This window comes from Nuphar pumila, chromosome 11 (assembly GCF_984573655.1).
Source record: "Nuphar pumila chromosome 11, dmNupPumi1.hap1.1, whole genome shotgun sequence".
Taxonomy (NCBI): Eukaryota; Viridiplantae; Streptophyta; class Magnoliopsida; order Nymphaeales; family Nymphaeaceae; genus Nuphar; species Nuphar pumila.
In genome coordinates, this window is record NC_143259.1 from 14,695,286 (window position 1) to 14,711,764 (window position 16,479).

A 16,479-nucleotide genomic window follows, 5' to 3' on the forward strand; every position below is an offset into this window, starting at 1 on the left:
GAGTAATTAAAACCATTAACTACCCTGAGGACACGTTTGCAACACCAGTGATTCTTAGATTTGCTCAGCTTCCTTTGATTGCAAATCACAATCACAACACTTTCTCAAGTTTAGTGAAACATGAGAAAGTCCAAGTTATTTGTGGTTCTCACCTGAGAATACTTCTTCCTTGATTCCTGTGAAAGTTGGTCACTAGACCAACAATCACAGTTTGTTTATTCATTGTGATTTGTAATAGGCATGTTTAATAAAGGTGTCTGTGTATGGCATCATTGAAAGTGGAGTTCCTTTTTTATTCAATTGAGAAGGTATTTGATGAATTCCCATGAAATCGGTTCAGTGGTCAGGTTCTATGGGAGGTCAGTTTGGAGGGAAGAGTAGAATGCTCTGCTGCGGTTACTGATGATTTTTCTCAGGTTTGTCTTAGCTAAACTTTCTGATGCATCCCATTTCTGTGTTATCTATCTTTATTTATCTTGTTTCATGTTTTGCGATACTGTTTTCTAATCTTTCTGCAGTGAAGGCTGCTTTGCTTTTTTCATTGAAACATAGTTTCTTTTTTCAGGTCATTGTTGGATGTTATAGAGGAAAAGTGTATTTTCTTGATTTCATGACAGGAAATATTGCTTGGGTCTTCCAAACCGGAGGTGAGGTATGAGTAACAAGTTTGTTGATTATTGCTTTTGGTTCTTTGTTTTGATTTCATTGTGTTTTTTTTTTCACACTTAGATTATCTGCAATGGGATTTATCCACATTTTCGTTCTGTATCTCATTCATCAGATGTTTGACAAATACTGAAGTCTTTAATTGAATCTTTGATCTACATGATTGATATAGGATATGTGCTACTGATGGACAAGACTTTTTTTTATTGTTTATTAGATGGTCATGATAAATGATGACAATATTGGTTTCTGCTCAGATGATAGCGTCAGTTCCAAACATTTGACATTAATATGAATAAATTTACTACGTGGATGAACATTTTTAGAAGCAAAGTCCTGCTTATATATAGTTCAGGTGATCCATGTTCCATGTTGTGTTACATTAGTGAATTCATGTTTGGAACTAAAAGAGCGAAAAATATTTATGGACTTGATCCTGTGTCAGATATGATAAACATTGGAGGGCAAGTAAAGACTGATAGAAGGTAAAGGGCAAGGATCGCGAAACCGCGTCCTTGAGTGAAGTGCATACTCGTATAAATATATATATTTGTATATATATATATATATTCATTTAATGATCATTTTTAGTTTAATTGAACTTAATTCAATTGTCCAAGTCTTCCGTACAATCTTCCCCTACCTTGGAGAGTTACGAGCTTGCTAGCGTCTCCGGATGTACACGATTGACGGCTCGGGTTGCAGAGCGCAAGTGAGATCCATCGTAGCTGTAAATATGCGATATTAACATGCAACCCAGACAAAAGCAAAAGCAAGGAGAAGACTCGACTTCTCCGATACATAGGGCTGGGGCCAACCGTCCCAATTGACTCGAAAAAAGGATGGGGCAGGGCCAAATGACCCTTGCCGCCAAAAGAGGGACGTAGTCAATGCGAGCTGATGACTCACGCTTACTAGGAATTCCTCATTGAAGACCAACGATTGCAATGATCTATCCCCATCGCGATGTAGTTTCCGAAGATTACCCGGGCCTGTTTGCCAAGGGTATAGGCTCGTGCACAAAGGACAGGGGGCCATTAGCCCCTGTTGGCAAGCAAAAAGGGCAGGGGCCGATGGCCCCTACTAGAACAATAAAAAAGAGGCAGGGGCCTGCAGCCCCTGCTAAAATAAACAGGACAGGGGCCGATGGCCCCTGCTGGAACAACAAAAAGGGGCAAGGAAGAGGGGCTCGACCCCTCTCCTGCCGTGACAGAAGCAGGGAGGGGGCTTAGCCCCTCCCCTGCAGTAACGGAAGCAGGGAGGGGGCTCAGCCCCTCCCCTGCAGCCAGAAGGGCAGCGGGAGGGGAATCGACCCCTCCCGTACCCAGCACGACACAGGGAGGGGCTTCACTCCCTTGCTAAAAGGGCTCGCAGGGAGGGGGCTTTACCCCTCCCCTGTAACCTAGGGCAGCAGGGAGGTGGCTCAGCCCTCCCCTCCCTGCGTAACCGAGGAACGTGGGGAAAAGAGAGGGAGAGAGACGAAAGAGGAGAAGAAAAGGAAAAGCGGGGAAAAGAGGAGGCGCCGATGTACCAGGGGGGGGGGGGGGTTCGGAGGAAGCTCGCCGGAGAGGAGCTTGTCGCCGGTGGCCGCGGGTTGTCGGGGGTCGCCTGTGTCGGTGACAGTGGACGAGCGAGAGAGAGAGAAACAGAGAGACAGAGGGAGACGAGAGGGTCGGTGAGGGAAAGAGTCGGGGACGAGAGAGCGAGAGAGAAATTGCAAAGAGACGAGAGGGCGAGAGGCGGTGGGGGGGGGGGGGGTTGTAACCCTCCTCCTGTCTGCCTCGCTGTCTTTTAATGACAGCGAGGGGCGGTGGCCTCGGGTCGGGTCCGGATCCGGCCCATATCAATATTTTTTTTGAAGTTCTTACAATAAGGGACAATACAAATGCCAAAGGCAATATAAAAACACATAAGTGCGTACTACAAAGAGCCTAAATGTTCATAAGCACAAGTCTATAACGGGACAAAACATAAGCCAATCAATGGCATATACATAAGATTACAAGAGACATCAATGTGCATACACAAAGGAACACAAAAGTAAAAATAATAATCATTTGATTGAGGTAGAGGATCTACCGTCTAGGAAGCCGATTGGGCGAGGCCATAGAAGTGAAGATCTCTATTTTATGGACAATCTTGAATTATCAAAACATGTTTTTTGTAATTTTGTGGAAAATAAAGATATAGAAAATCAGCATGCAAATTAACCTTCACTAAGTCAAAGAATGCAAATACCTTGCACCATGAGGTGACTGACACACAACTTTAACTAAACTCATGGCTTTCTCAGAAAAAAAAGGAGAGAGGTGTGTGTGTGTGTGTGTTAAACTCAAAGGAGTCAAGTTCTGAGGAAGCATCTCTTAGTTAAAACATGCCAAACGCTTGTAACAGCCAGCGTCACCTAAGCCGACTAAATTTAAGCTTCATGGGAAGGTCACTGGGCTATTCCAACATCTTCCACTACCGAGAAATGATAACCTCTGAAGCAAATAAGCTTACCAAGTCACTATGAGTTGCAAGAAATCACTAAAAATTCAAATCTGGTCCCTGGAAACTCAAAATGTTGAGGCCTAGGTTAGCCGCAACACTCTGCTTCATTAAAAATAAGCAAACATATCAAAGATTGCTGCAGAGTTCAATGGAATTTTGTAGTTGAATCGCTCAAAGTGGTTCCATATGGAAACATGACGAGAAGTTTACTTTGATGGTGAAATGGCAGAAAACATGAGACTCTTTCTCCTCAGCTTGGATGCATATAAAAAGCACAATGGCTACCTAAATACTCTCAAATAAAGCATGAAGGCTCAAAGTAAAGGAAAATATAAAAGTGTAGCTTCTCTGATATGCTGACATATCATAGTTACAAGACCACATACTTTCACATGTTAAGTGGTCAGACTTGAGCGATGGGTAATTCTGAAGCTCTGATTTTGATAGGATGCAGGTCGGCACATCTTTTAGACATGGTAAAAGTAATACTCTTGATTGGTAATTCAGCTAATACAAATGCATTGCTGCAACAAATAATGCAAGACCAGAAAAGGCAAGGAAAAAAAAAATTTAAATAAATACTTGGTATAATCCCCTAAACCATTAGAGAAATATAACATTCAGTATACTGATTTTTGCTATATTTCTTGAGAGTAGAAGCATGCCCATTGAGTGTTGAGATGTCAGCATAGAAGCTTGTTTTATGGGAATTGGGAAGACTTATTCCTAAAATGACTTGGAACTTGTTGATTTTGGTGATTGTACATATGACTTCTATATTTGTTTATTGATGAAAAATGTGAGATTGTCTTATATGTCAAGTGTTTGTTCCTTGTTTTGTGTTTCAGTTTTAAAAGCTAAGGTTCCCTAGCTTTTAAACATGTTTGACTAATTTTTATCCACATAAATTGAAGGTTAAATCGCAGCCAGTTGTGGACAAATCAAGAAGTATAGTATGGTAATTTTCCAAAGCTGATGCTTTTCGTACTTGAGAACTTAATTTGATGGTAAATTATTTGGTTTCTGACCCAGTTAATCATATTGTTTATCATATTTTCCAGAAGCAAGCAATGAGGATTTTATGGAAACTGTATTATATTTTGTTATAGGCAAGCTGGGAGATATCCCATGTGGAATTCAAACCAAGACCCCTTGGTCATGTTAGTTTGACCTAGCTATCCAGCTATCTCTCTAAACCCCAAAGTTAAACTATTTAACAAGTTAGATTTCTGTTGCGGTAGGAGGATTTTATGCCTGATGTTTTCAGCATAAACAAAGTCGGTATTAAATCCCATTTGTCCTAGAGATATATCTTTATTCATGAACGTTTTATATTAACTTCTGCACAGTTAATGATACAATGCTTTGGTAAATTTAAGATCTGCTGAATTTGTCTATAGACTCTAGAGCAATTGAACCTACTCATAATTGGTTTGGATACTTGCTACTTGTCCCACTCAAATTGTGTCCAGGTAGAAAGTTGCTTGACTTATTGACTTGTTATAACCTGGGTGAGGTTGGTTTATGTTATCATGGACTTGAGCTAATTAGTATGAGTGGCAATGACTAGGAGTTCACAATATACTCTAGTTGGCTCTGTTACTTGAGCTAGTTCCTCCCCTTTCTTATGTATTTCACATGCTCAATTGACATACTATATTGGTTAACCTTTTAATTTCTTGTGGAATTACTAGGATTAAAGTAAGAAAAGGTCTTTCTATGATTTTTCTTTTTTATCATTAAATTTGGAATCTTGATTCTTGAGTCACTATGATGAATATAAACTGAGACAATTTCTCTGTTTCTTTGCTTTTTTCTAGATAAAAGAGAGCCTGTTCCAAGGGACTTCATGCAATGCCCCAAAATCCCGGACTTGTAACTTTTAGGAAAAATTTGAAAAGCCTTGTAATCCTTCCTTTTTTAGAGTTTTAAAATAGCAGTTCAGTGGGAAATGGTATTTGAAATAACAAGCCGACGGACCTTAGGCGCATTACTGCGAACCTTCCTTTACACAACGGATTTGCATCTCCGTTCAAACATTGAAACCATATAGATTCAAAAAACGAGGTTTTTGATAATTTAGAGTTCTACAAAAACGGAATTTTCTGAGGAAACCCTTATACAAAATTTATAATAAGGACATGATTCAGGAACAAAATGCCAGAAAAACAGTGGGATCTTGATGTCATCATCGCACCATCGCCTGCCGTTCCGACCTAATAATCACCTGTACCCATGAAATGGGTTAGATTGATGAAAATTTGGTAAGTGCATAGATATAACAATTTAGAACAAGACTAACACATGCATTGTTCCATTCGTGATATGCAATTTAATATAAATAAAATGAACATGATAACTTTGTTTCGATATTAACTGTCATGATGGTACGCACAGGATAAATGTAGAAACAACTGAAACTGTTCGGAGGGTTTGTTATTCTTTGTATTTTGATACCCCGGACAGTCAGCTGAGTCCGTTTCAAGGGGGACGACCAGTGACCGAGAGAGAATTCCCCAGAGGCATTCGTGGCAAAGGATGCATTCAACTTTTGCAGAAGTCCATGGGGTCTATCACCTAAGATAATATTTGATAGCCCCGTCCCCTAACTCCGATGACGGGGGACACCGAGTCAATTGCTGTTCAAGGAGCGTAGTCGTTAACAACTTGTCCATCAGAGTTTTTGTACAATCCTATCCTCTTCCTTGACTGAACCAAATAGACGAATGAGTATGTCAGGTTCTATTTTAACTGACGACCCATTCTACATGCTCTGGTCTTTCAAACTAGCTCGAGCATCTTGCCTGTGAAGGCGATTATCACTATTTATGTGATTTCTATGTTATCATTGTGCATTTGTACGCTACGAGGTTACCATAAACCTTTCATCCGATCATCGTAATACTAACATGCTGTGCATATCTGATAGTACCGTTATGATGAGAGGGGTATCGATTTTTCAGAAAGAAACCTCAACACTATTTATGAATCTCAAAGTCTTGTGTTTTAGACCGGGAGTATCCAAGTCATTTCAGACATCATAAAGGACCACACGTACCACTTAGGGCTACGCAAGGTTGAGAAAAAGATTTGGTTGCGAATTTGCAACTGCCAAATATTCGTTTTTGCTTTTTGAAACAACGAATATTATGAGCTTTGAAATCTCGCACGTGAAATTCCCTTTCTTTGAAGATTATGCGCAAATCTGCGTCTTTAAATGCAAGCGTAATGCAAGGTAGGTAGGAGTACACAAAACTGCATACCTTACAAAGTTATATATATGTATATAATACACATATATCAAAACATAAGCTTGTGCACGTTACAACACAACAACAATGTAAATGACATAAAGTAAGACTCGATGTACGAAACCACACATCGAGCTAAATAAACTGCGTAAGCGACGCACGATGTACGCAACTGTACATCGGTTAAATAAATTGTGTAAGCAATGCATGATGTACGAAACCGTACATCGGCCAAATAAATTGCGTAAGCAGTAGTCTGTGCACGTAACAACGTGGCAGCAAGTAAATGCCATAAAGCAAGACTCGATATGCGAAACCACACATCAAGCTAAATAAACTGCGTAAGCGATGCACGATGTACAAAATCACACATCAGCTTAGTAAATGGTGTAAGCAGTAGCCTGTGCACGTAACAACACCACAACAAAGTAAATGACATAAATTTTAAATGGACAAGAATACGCAAAACTGCGTTCTTGAGTTAAAAGCATGTATATATATGTATATACATATACATATATGTTAGAAGTGTTCTGCCATTTGTCATTGTATGCAACTTTCTCCTACATCGGAGATGGTCAGATTCACTGATGCTTCCGAGCGTAGGTTATCAAGGGCTTGTGCTGCGTTCATTGCGCCGATGGGGTGTGCTAAAAAGTATTTTGTCATGCTGCTTAAGAAACGATGAAATCCTTTTAATTTGTTGAAGTAAGCAACGCTTGTATCACAGGGCTCGAATCCAAACCTAGTTCAAGCTGACTGGGCTGAGTGGGGCTCATGCCAAGGGTGAATCGAGCTGGGTTCGGTGACCGAGCTCAACTCGGTCGGGCCTTCTCAGCATGGTTGGGGCACTGCTGCAGGCAGTGGCCAGCCCATAGTCGAGCCAGGCTCGATTCCTGGGCAAACGGGGAAACAAAGGGGAGGGGGCAGGAGGGGCGTCTCCCTTGCCTGCTAAGAAAAAAAAAAGGGAGGGCAGGAGGGGTGTCGACCTTGCCTGCTAACAGAGGAAAGAGGAAGGCAGGAGGGGCGGCACCCCTCTTCTGGGTTAACAGGGAGGCAGGAGGGGCGTCGCCCGTGCCTGCTAACAAAGGGAAAGAGGTAGCAGCTCTACTGGGTTTACAGGGAGGCAGAAGGGGTATCACCCCTGCCTGCTAAAAAAGGGAAAGAGGGAGCAGGGAGGGGCGGCACCCCTCCTTTGCTGGGTTAATAGAGAGAAGAGAGAGGGGAGCAGGGAGACGTACGATGGGTGGGGGGTCGGCTGCTCCTGGCGAAGGGGGCTTCAGCGAACCACCTGTGAGTGAGAGGGGTCGAAGAGGGAGACGGGAAGTCGAGAGAGAGAGAGAGTTTCCTCTTTTCGTAAAGAGAAACCCCCTTTGCAGGGGTTTAAATAGCCCACGCGGCGCGTGGGCTGGGAACCGGATCCGGTCGGATCCGATATATATATATCTATATATATATATAATTTTTTTTTGAAACTCGGATTTTGCACTTCAGCTACAAAAAACTTTGGTTAACCAAACTTGTGTTTGTAGGGCATCTTTTTGCATTTTTGTTATTAAACACTTGCAAGAAAACCATTCCAAGCTGAACATAATTATAGTTTGTTTTGACATGTCCATAATGGTGCCTCTACAGGCCTAATTTTGATGACTTTAAGGACAGCAATCTAAAGGCTTTAAACTTGGTCCTTTAAAACCTCTAGGAGTGGGTGCTTTTTACTTAGCGTTTTATTGTGCTTGAACACCTGAAACTTTCAGGTTTACTATTTTTTGATTTTGTGAATGTGCCTAGAGTTTTCTTAGAAAACCACCATTTTAAAATCTAATGAGAAGGTTGGTGGTGGGTGCATCCTAAGGGATTATAATTGTAAGAGCTAGTTTGTATAACTCTCTTTCTCCCTTTCTCATGCATGTTTATGGGATTCATGTGATTAATATTTTCCATGATTGATTTGCTTCATCATTTCTTGACCATTGTATTTTTTTTGTTTCTTGAATATCAAATTTGTTTGTGCTCTGGGTATTTTGTGTGATGGGTTTGAGAGTGAGTGAATATAGTTGCTCCAAATGAATATTAAGTATAGAAAAAATAAAAAATGTTTCCTTCTTTTGTTTGCCTGTCTTGGACATATGGATGACCAATTCTGTGTTGTGCGCTACTTGTGAACTTTTTTCTTAGGCATCTCATTTGTAATTTTCTTTAGCAAGACAGAGTACAAGGTATAAATGCAACTAATGCAAAGTGTTGCCATACTGTCTTTTAGTTTCCTGCCATTTGTCTTCATGATAATATGATTTTTATGATCATTGTTGCTATGTACATTTTAAATATGCAGGTGTGGATCATATGATCATAATTTGTATGCTCTGGACTATAAAAATCATTGCTGTCTTTCAAAGGTTTTCTGTGGTGGAAGCATTTACGGATCACCTTCTATTGATATGGTATGTGTTAGTTTATCAATAAGATGGAGCTGTAGACTATCTCTATGTTTAATAGCTTTTGTAGTTTCTTTCGCGCCCATGAACTTCATGTGTCACATATTTATGCATCCATGATTGCACTAATCCACATGCTATCCAAGTTGCATGTCTATGTCGTGGACACTTCACTTAGCATGTGTATCTCGTACCGACACGACACGACACTCGAACACTTCACGGACATGATACGACACTTCACCAAGGCAGCAATATAGTCATACCAGTTTCACACAGTCAACATTTTGTCATTAACTTTATCTATTTTTTTATGATCTTATTTACTTATTCATATTCACTTGAGTTTTTTTTTCTTTTAAAATTTGTTATCAATTGCATTACATTCAATTTCAACTTAGTTTCACTATTTAATGTTCCTAACTGTAGTGATTTAAAATTGTTGTTTTGTACATACTCACACATACATACATCTATGTGTGTGTGTGTGGCTGTGCTCCCCACGTCCTAATTTTTTAAAATTATCATATCGTACTAAGCATATCTGCATCATGTTCCGTATGACAGTTGCAAGTACACCCGACTTCTTCAATACACTACCCATCTCACGTCCATGAACTATGTCACAGGGATTCGGCTAGCAGGGTGCCGCACCCGCGTCGACGCGACGCGGGTGCGGTCTGTAACGCCCCAAAATTTCAAACTTGCGAACCTTTCAGAAAACAGGCAAGAGACTAGGAAAAATCTCTTTCCTTCAAAGTTTGTTTATGAAATCAACGGAAGACTACTATTTTGTTAAATTCAGAAAGGAAAGCTGACAACTTTGGGCACGTTAGCTAAAAAAACCAAAACTCACAAAATTCAGATATCCCAAGGAAAATCTGTTATAAAACCCAAAACGTCCAGGACGCGAGCTAAGAGCAGGAAGAAGAAGTCTTGAAACTATCTTGTCATCACGCCATCGCTCATGGTGTACCTAATCATCACCTGTACCTATAGAATGTGTTAGTTTCGCGAAAAACTAGTAGGTGCATAAGAGAGACTAAATGAAACTAAATTAAGTACATTTAATTCAGTATGCTAAGTAGTTTAAAGCAGATATGCAGTTAAACAGGTAAGCAGTGCAAACGAGTAAGCGGTGCAAGCAGGTAAGCGATGCAATAGGGTAAGTGGTTCAAAGCAAGTAAGCAGCGCAACTGTCAAAACGTAGCAAGACGATTCATTTGATCGCAAGCTATGAACTACCACACAACAAGCTTGTTCTCGTTCCTAGAACGGTCTCTGCATCTAATCATTATCAGGTCATCGTTTGTCGCTCTCACTACTTTTAACAAACGCTTTATCCTGAACCACCTTAAACTATTCCTATCTCTCAAGGCCTTACGCGGCCAACTGTCACCAATTATGACTCACTAAGGCGTCATACTTTCTCAGAAAAAGCCCACTCTTCTATAGAAGGTCCAAAACATGATCTAAAATCAAATAAAGATCTGATTCTCACATCTGAGTCCTGCATGAAATCATGCTAAAACAGAAAGCCAAAACTATAGATTCATAGTTGGCTATGACAAACAATCTTAGAAGATCATCATAGCTCACCATAACTTTTTATGGTAAGCAAAAACACAAGTTCCACGTCGGATTGCTCGCTCCGAAAAATATACGACCTCACAAGGAAATACCGCCCTAGTGGGTATACCTGGTCTTGGATGACACACTTCCTCACAGGAGTTCACCGTCTTTGCGGCTACCCGCTCTTGGACAGTGTACCTCCTCACAGAGATTCTACTGCTCTAGCCGGATTACCAGGTTTTGAAAATGTATAACCTCACAAGGAATTCCGCCTTAGATGGTATACTTGGTCTTGGACCATACACTTCCTAACAAGAGTTCACCGTCTTTGCGGCTACCTGTTTGTGGGCAGTGTACATCCTCACAGAGATTCTACCACTCTAGCCGGTTACCTGATCTTGATCATACATACCCTCACAGAGAATCCTTTGGGAACCTTGTCCCCAACAAATGCCATATGCAATGAAAACTATTGCGATACAGACATCAACACAAATGACCGCTCTCAGGGTCGATAGTCACTATAACAATCAACAAGATCAATGCCGGATCACGTGGTCTGGGAAATGTATAACCTCACAAGAAATTTCGTCCTAAATGGTATACTTGGTCTTGGACCATACACTTCCTCACAGGAGTTCACCCTCTTTGCGGCTACCCATTCGTAGACAGTGTACATCCTCACAGAGAATCTACCACTCTAGCCGGTTACCTGGTCTTGATCATGCACACCCTCGCAGATAATCCTTTGAAGATCTGGTCCTCAATAGACATCCTACTCAGTGATACATGCATCAATACAATCGACTGCTCCGAACCATCGATCGCTCTTTGGGTCAATAGCCACCAATATGGGCACAAGCATGTATATCAGCAATATGTATCGTATCACTTCACATGGTAAAACAAAACACATGATCACCCATTCCTCCAATAAGGTTCCATGAAGCATGAACATATTATCGCAGACTCACAACATTTCTTATCACATGGCACATCAATCATATCACACAGAAGCATATAATATTACACATCGAATTATTGCCACAAAGAACATTGCAATCCTCAAATAGGACCTCAAAGCATGCATAAACGACACATGAGAACACACAGATATGACAATCCAGCTGATTCTATAGGCGAAGAGTAACTAACTCTATCTGACAGCCAAACAAAACAACTGAATAAGACAAGCACTCATAATAATGCTTGCAATACATACAATTACCATCAAATGACTCAATCCATCGACAAGTAATTAAATTAATCGTAAGGCATAAACCATTGCATCACAAGCCATTAATAAGCTATACATGATAAGCAATCATACGACAACAGTTATATCACAATATGTAAGCAGCTTATAAGACAAGCGACCACATCAATCAATCCTAGTTGCCACCAGTTCATAGATTACGAGCTGTATGTAATCACATCAATCATAAGAGATGCAAGCCAACAAGTGCTACGCTACAACAAACACCAAGCAGTTCGACCAAGGGGTAAAGTAAGTCACATGCTAATATGTAGCAACTGTCATAATGCTATTATTATAAACACTTAACTATTATGAGAAGGTGGTTATTACTCAGCAAAGAACTGCGTAAGCAATTTAACAAAATAGAGTAATGCCTTGACAGTCGTGCATAGCTCAACGAGTAGCATACTAAACTATCGAGCAAGCGAGCAATCAACCAGTGTGAACAGACTTTATGTTTCGATATTAATGGCCTGCGGGTATGCGCATGCAAAACGTAGAAACAACTGAGACTAGTTCGGGCGTCTGTTATTCTATGTATTTTTAATAACCCGAATAGCTAGTTGAGTCCACTCCTAAATGGACGACTTTAGCTGAGAGAGGATTCTTCAAAGGCAGGTAAGCAGTGCCACAGATGCATCCAACTTCTGTATAAGTGTTGAGCTGGCTATTGTAGCCCCTTTCCCCTAACTCCAATGACTGGGGAGGCCGGATCATTGCCCATGGGGTGGTTGTTAACAACCTGTCCATTGGAGTTTTGTACTGCTCTGTCTTCTCCCTTGACAGACAATAAGCGAATGTGTGCGTTAGGGGTTGCTTAACTAACGACCCATTCTATGCTGTGGTCTTTAAACCACTCGAGCATCTTGCCTGTGAAGGCGAATAATATCATTTTATGTGATTACAACATTGTTCATTTAGCACTGTTCGATGTCGCACAACCGTCTCATCCGATCCTCGCAGTACTAGCGTGTAGTGCACGACTACAAGTACTCTACGATGAAAGGGGTATAGCTCCTCAATAAGAGCCTCTTCAGAAGTGTTTCACAAAGATGTAATGCTTCTCAAACTATACTTTGATATTCTTTATCTTTTGAAACAGCCAACAGCTTGTGCCAACATTTGGCATGCGATTTTCTAGAATCTCATTCGCTATCGGGGTATCTACATGCCTTGCATGACTCGATACCAGCCTCGATAGACGGGATTTAGGTTTCTCAACAGAACCCCCACTAAGAAGTTCGCTCGAACCCCAATTCGGGATCACCCGAGATATGCCGAATAGACGAACATAACCAACCAATCACATCCTTCCAAATGTTTTGATTTGGGCAGTCTTTAATGCTTTTGCACAACTCCCTAAATTTCAAGTCTACTATGCAGGAATTGTGTACACGAAGAGCGAGGATCCTTGCGAGGTATCCCTCTCCTTAGACGAGGATGTATCGCTAACTCGGGAGAGTGGTAGATGTCTCTTGCATCCTCCAGGAGGATGCCTCAAAAGCGTATGCAATGAGCGAAAACCTGAGCATCATCTGCAATAGCAAGACAATAACAACACATGCAAAAGCAAGAGCCTGGGCGCAAAGCGCGACGACAAAGTAAAAACTATAAGGAGGAGTGCAACGCAAGGCCTCGATGCAATGCACGACGGCAAGTAAACACTATAAGCAGGAGTGCAACGAAATGCCTCAACGCAATGCACGGCGACAAGTAAAGACTGTAAGCAAGAGTGCAACGAAAGGCCTCGACGCAGTGCGCGACGACAAGTAAAAACATGACAAAAAGTAAAGGACAAGGATCGTGAAACCACGTCCTTGAGTTAAGTGCATATTCGTATAAATATATATATTTATTTAATGGTCATTTTTAGTTTAATTGAACTTAATTCAATTATCCAAGTCGTCCGTGCAATCTTCTCCTACCTTGGGGAGTTGCGAGCTTGCTGGCGTCTGTGGGTATAAGCGATGGACGACTCAGGTCACGGACCGCGAGCGAGATCCGTCATACGAGCTGCAAAAGCGACTGTCAACATGCCATCTCAGTCAAAAAGGTAGACAGGGCCGTTGCCGCTGTCCTGACGTGAAAGAAGTAGAGGCAGGGGCAGTGTGCTCCCGACGAACCTACTTTACGAGCAAGAAACAGGGGCATGGGCTGCGAGCCGTTGCTGACCTGCTGTCAGCGAACTACGAGGAGGCAGGGGCCTCACTCTTGCCGACAAAAAGCCAGAGAGGCAGGGAGCTCATGCTCCCTGCCTGCTAGGACAGAAAAGGCAGGGGAGGGAGTAGAGGCTCCCTGCCAGACCTGCCTCAATCGGAAACAGGACTGCGCCCCCTGTGGAAAACGAGAAAGGCAGGGGCTCTGCCCCTGTCGGCAATAAGATCGAGGCAGGGGGGCGAAGCCCCCTGCCAGAAAACAATTGAGATGCAGGTTGCTTCGCCCCTGCGAAAAACCAAAGGAGGCAGGAGGAGCCTCGCCCCTTGCCGGCAAAACACAGAAGAGCAGGGGGAGCTTCGCCCCCTGTCGGGAAACACAAGGAGGCAGGGACATCGCCCCCTGCTGGGAAACACCAGGAGGCAGGGGCCTCGCCCTCTACCGGAAAACACAAGGCAGAGGGGCAAAGCCCCCTACCGAAAAACACAAAGCAGAGTGGGGGCACGGGGGCAGAGCCACCTGTCGGAAAACCATAGGAGGCAGGGGCAAAACTCCCTACCGAAAAAACGGCAAAAGGCAGGGGTTTTGTCCCCTGCCGGAAAACAAGAAAGAGGCAGGGGCTCCGCCCCCGCACGAAAATCCACAAGAGGCAAGGGGGGGGGGTGCAGAGCCCCTTGCCTTACTAGCCATCTTTACGAAAATAATATGAAGTTCCAGATCACTAATCTTGCATTATAGAAGCATGAGATAGAATAGGGATGAATAAAACAAATAGCCACTGAACCCTTCCCCCCCCCCCCCCCTTAAATCTAGGGTTTCTTTGTTCAATACCAAAAATCCCCAAATTAGAGGACCGATCCGAGGGTTTCTTGGACATCCAACACAACCTGCCGACCCAAGACCCACCGATCAAGAAATACTTCGGTGGTTCTTATTCGTCGGATGTTGCAGTTACCGAAACCCCTCAATTCGCCGACTAGTTTTTCGGCAGCCAAGACTCAATCGAACCCTCGGTTCCCTTTCTTTGACAAACCCTAATCGCAGATCGACTTCATTCAAGACCTACAAAAAAGGTACAAGATCCTACCTGCCTTCGACGACTCGAGAAGCACAGGAGGTGGCCGGTCAGTAGCGTTGTGCGTCCCTGGTCGTGCGATGACTGTGATGGAGCCGGTTCCGGTGGCCTTGCAATCACGCACGAAAACGAGAGAGAGATGAGAGACCGTGAGAGAAAGAGGGCGAGACCCTCTCCCTTCCCCTCTTCTTGATCTTGTTTGCAGGAATCGTGCCCTAGGCACGATTCGTGCTTTTATAAATATGCAAACTCTTTGCTCGGGTCCGGGTCCTGCGACCCGTGATGCTGGATCCGAGTGATCTGGATTCGTATGTTTAAAAATATGGATCCGGGTCAGCCTAAAATGAGGGATCCAAGTGGATCCGGGTCGGCATTGAACTATAGGATCCACTGGTTGGGTCCATTTGGCTCCAACGTGGGTCCAAACCCAACTCACCCACAACTATTATATGGATCCAGATAATGGATCCTATGCCCATAATGAATAAAACTACCCATTTTTTTACGGGTATTACAAGTAATATACGTCTCGGGCCGCAGGGCACGAGAGAGCTTCGTTGCACAAGCTGCAGACTCACCGACGAAGGGGATCCGATCGTGGGTCGGCTGCGGAGCGAGGCTACCGAAACAGGAGGACGACCGACGACAAAGTCGCCAACGTGGGTCAGGGGAGAAGCGAGTGAGGAGGTTGTGGAGGGGGGAGACGAGAGGGGGAGGAAGAAGAGGAGGTCAACGAGGGTCGCCGGTGGGGGGGGGGGGACTCCGACGGCTGTCGGCCGGAGGCTGGAGGTCAGATGGCAGAGGAGAGAGACTGAGGGGAGGGTGAGGGATTACCGGAGAGGCGAACACCGAAGGGGAAAAAACCCGAGCGAGAAGGAGGGGGTTCGGGGTTGCTGGCATACGGTGGGTTTCGACGGCTGAGGAAGCTCGAGAGAGAGAGGAAGAGAAACTGAAAGAGAGAGAGAAGGCGACGTGGGGTGTCGGGCGAGGTCGCTGGGGAGGCTGTCGGAGAGGGGGACGTCGGGCGACGGTGGAGCTCGACCGTGGGTCGCCGGAGGGGAGAGCAAAGGGAGGGAGAAGGTAGCGGGCGGTAGGGTTTCTCGAGCGAGAAACCTTGCCTCCTGTGCTCTTTAAAAAAGGCATGGGGGTGACAGGGGGACCTGGTTTCGGACCCGGATTCGACCCATGTCCAAATTGATTCTTTTTTGCCCATAAACACGGCCTTTACATACCTTTTGTCTTGGAGATAATATAGCGTAGCCATATCTTTTTGGATGAAGGTACTCTTTAGAAAAATTCATACATCACATGCTTTTTTAAACTTGATAATGTTGGTGGCGATTTTGAACTCAATGGTATTCATAAACCATGAGAGAATTTGAGCATTGGTCGCTTCTCAATCTTCTAACTTGTTTTGATATTCTTGCAAAGCTTTCTCCTTTTATTCTTCGGACAAAGCTTTGACTTGATCTTCTTTTCTTCTTGTCAATTTGAGTTGCGGTTCATTAGTGGTATCACTAGCAAAACCCCATCACTTCTTACCTTCGATGTGATTCTCCATTGCCGTCGCCC

The 16,479-nt window shown here is 43.2% G+C and overlaps 1 protein-coding gene across 3 annotated transcripts in view; it reads left to right on the forward strand.

The window, feature by feature from the left end:
* Window positions 1–16,479, forward strand: part of LOC149822073 (putative acyl-activating enzyme 19) — a 98,626-nt gene that overhangs the window by 54,774 nt on the left and 27,373 nt on the right. For all 3 annotated transcript variants that reach the window (XM_089981536.1, XM_089981535.1, XM_089981537.1), the window contains exons 6-9: window positions 341–416; window positions 566–652; window positions 4,074–4,117; window positions 8,746–8,854. In XM_089981536.1, coding sequence (XP_089837662.1) covers window positions 341–403 — 63 coding nt within the window. In that variant the 3' untranslated portion in view covers window positions 404–416; window positions 566–652; window positions 4,074–4,117; window positions 8,746–8,854. The remainder of the gene's footprint in view (window positions 1–340; window positions 417–565; window positions 653–4,073; window positions 4,118–8,745; window positions 8,855–16,479) is intronic.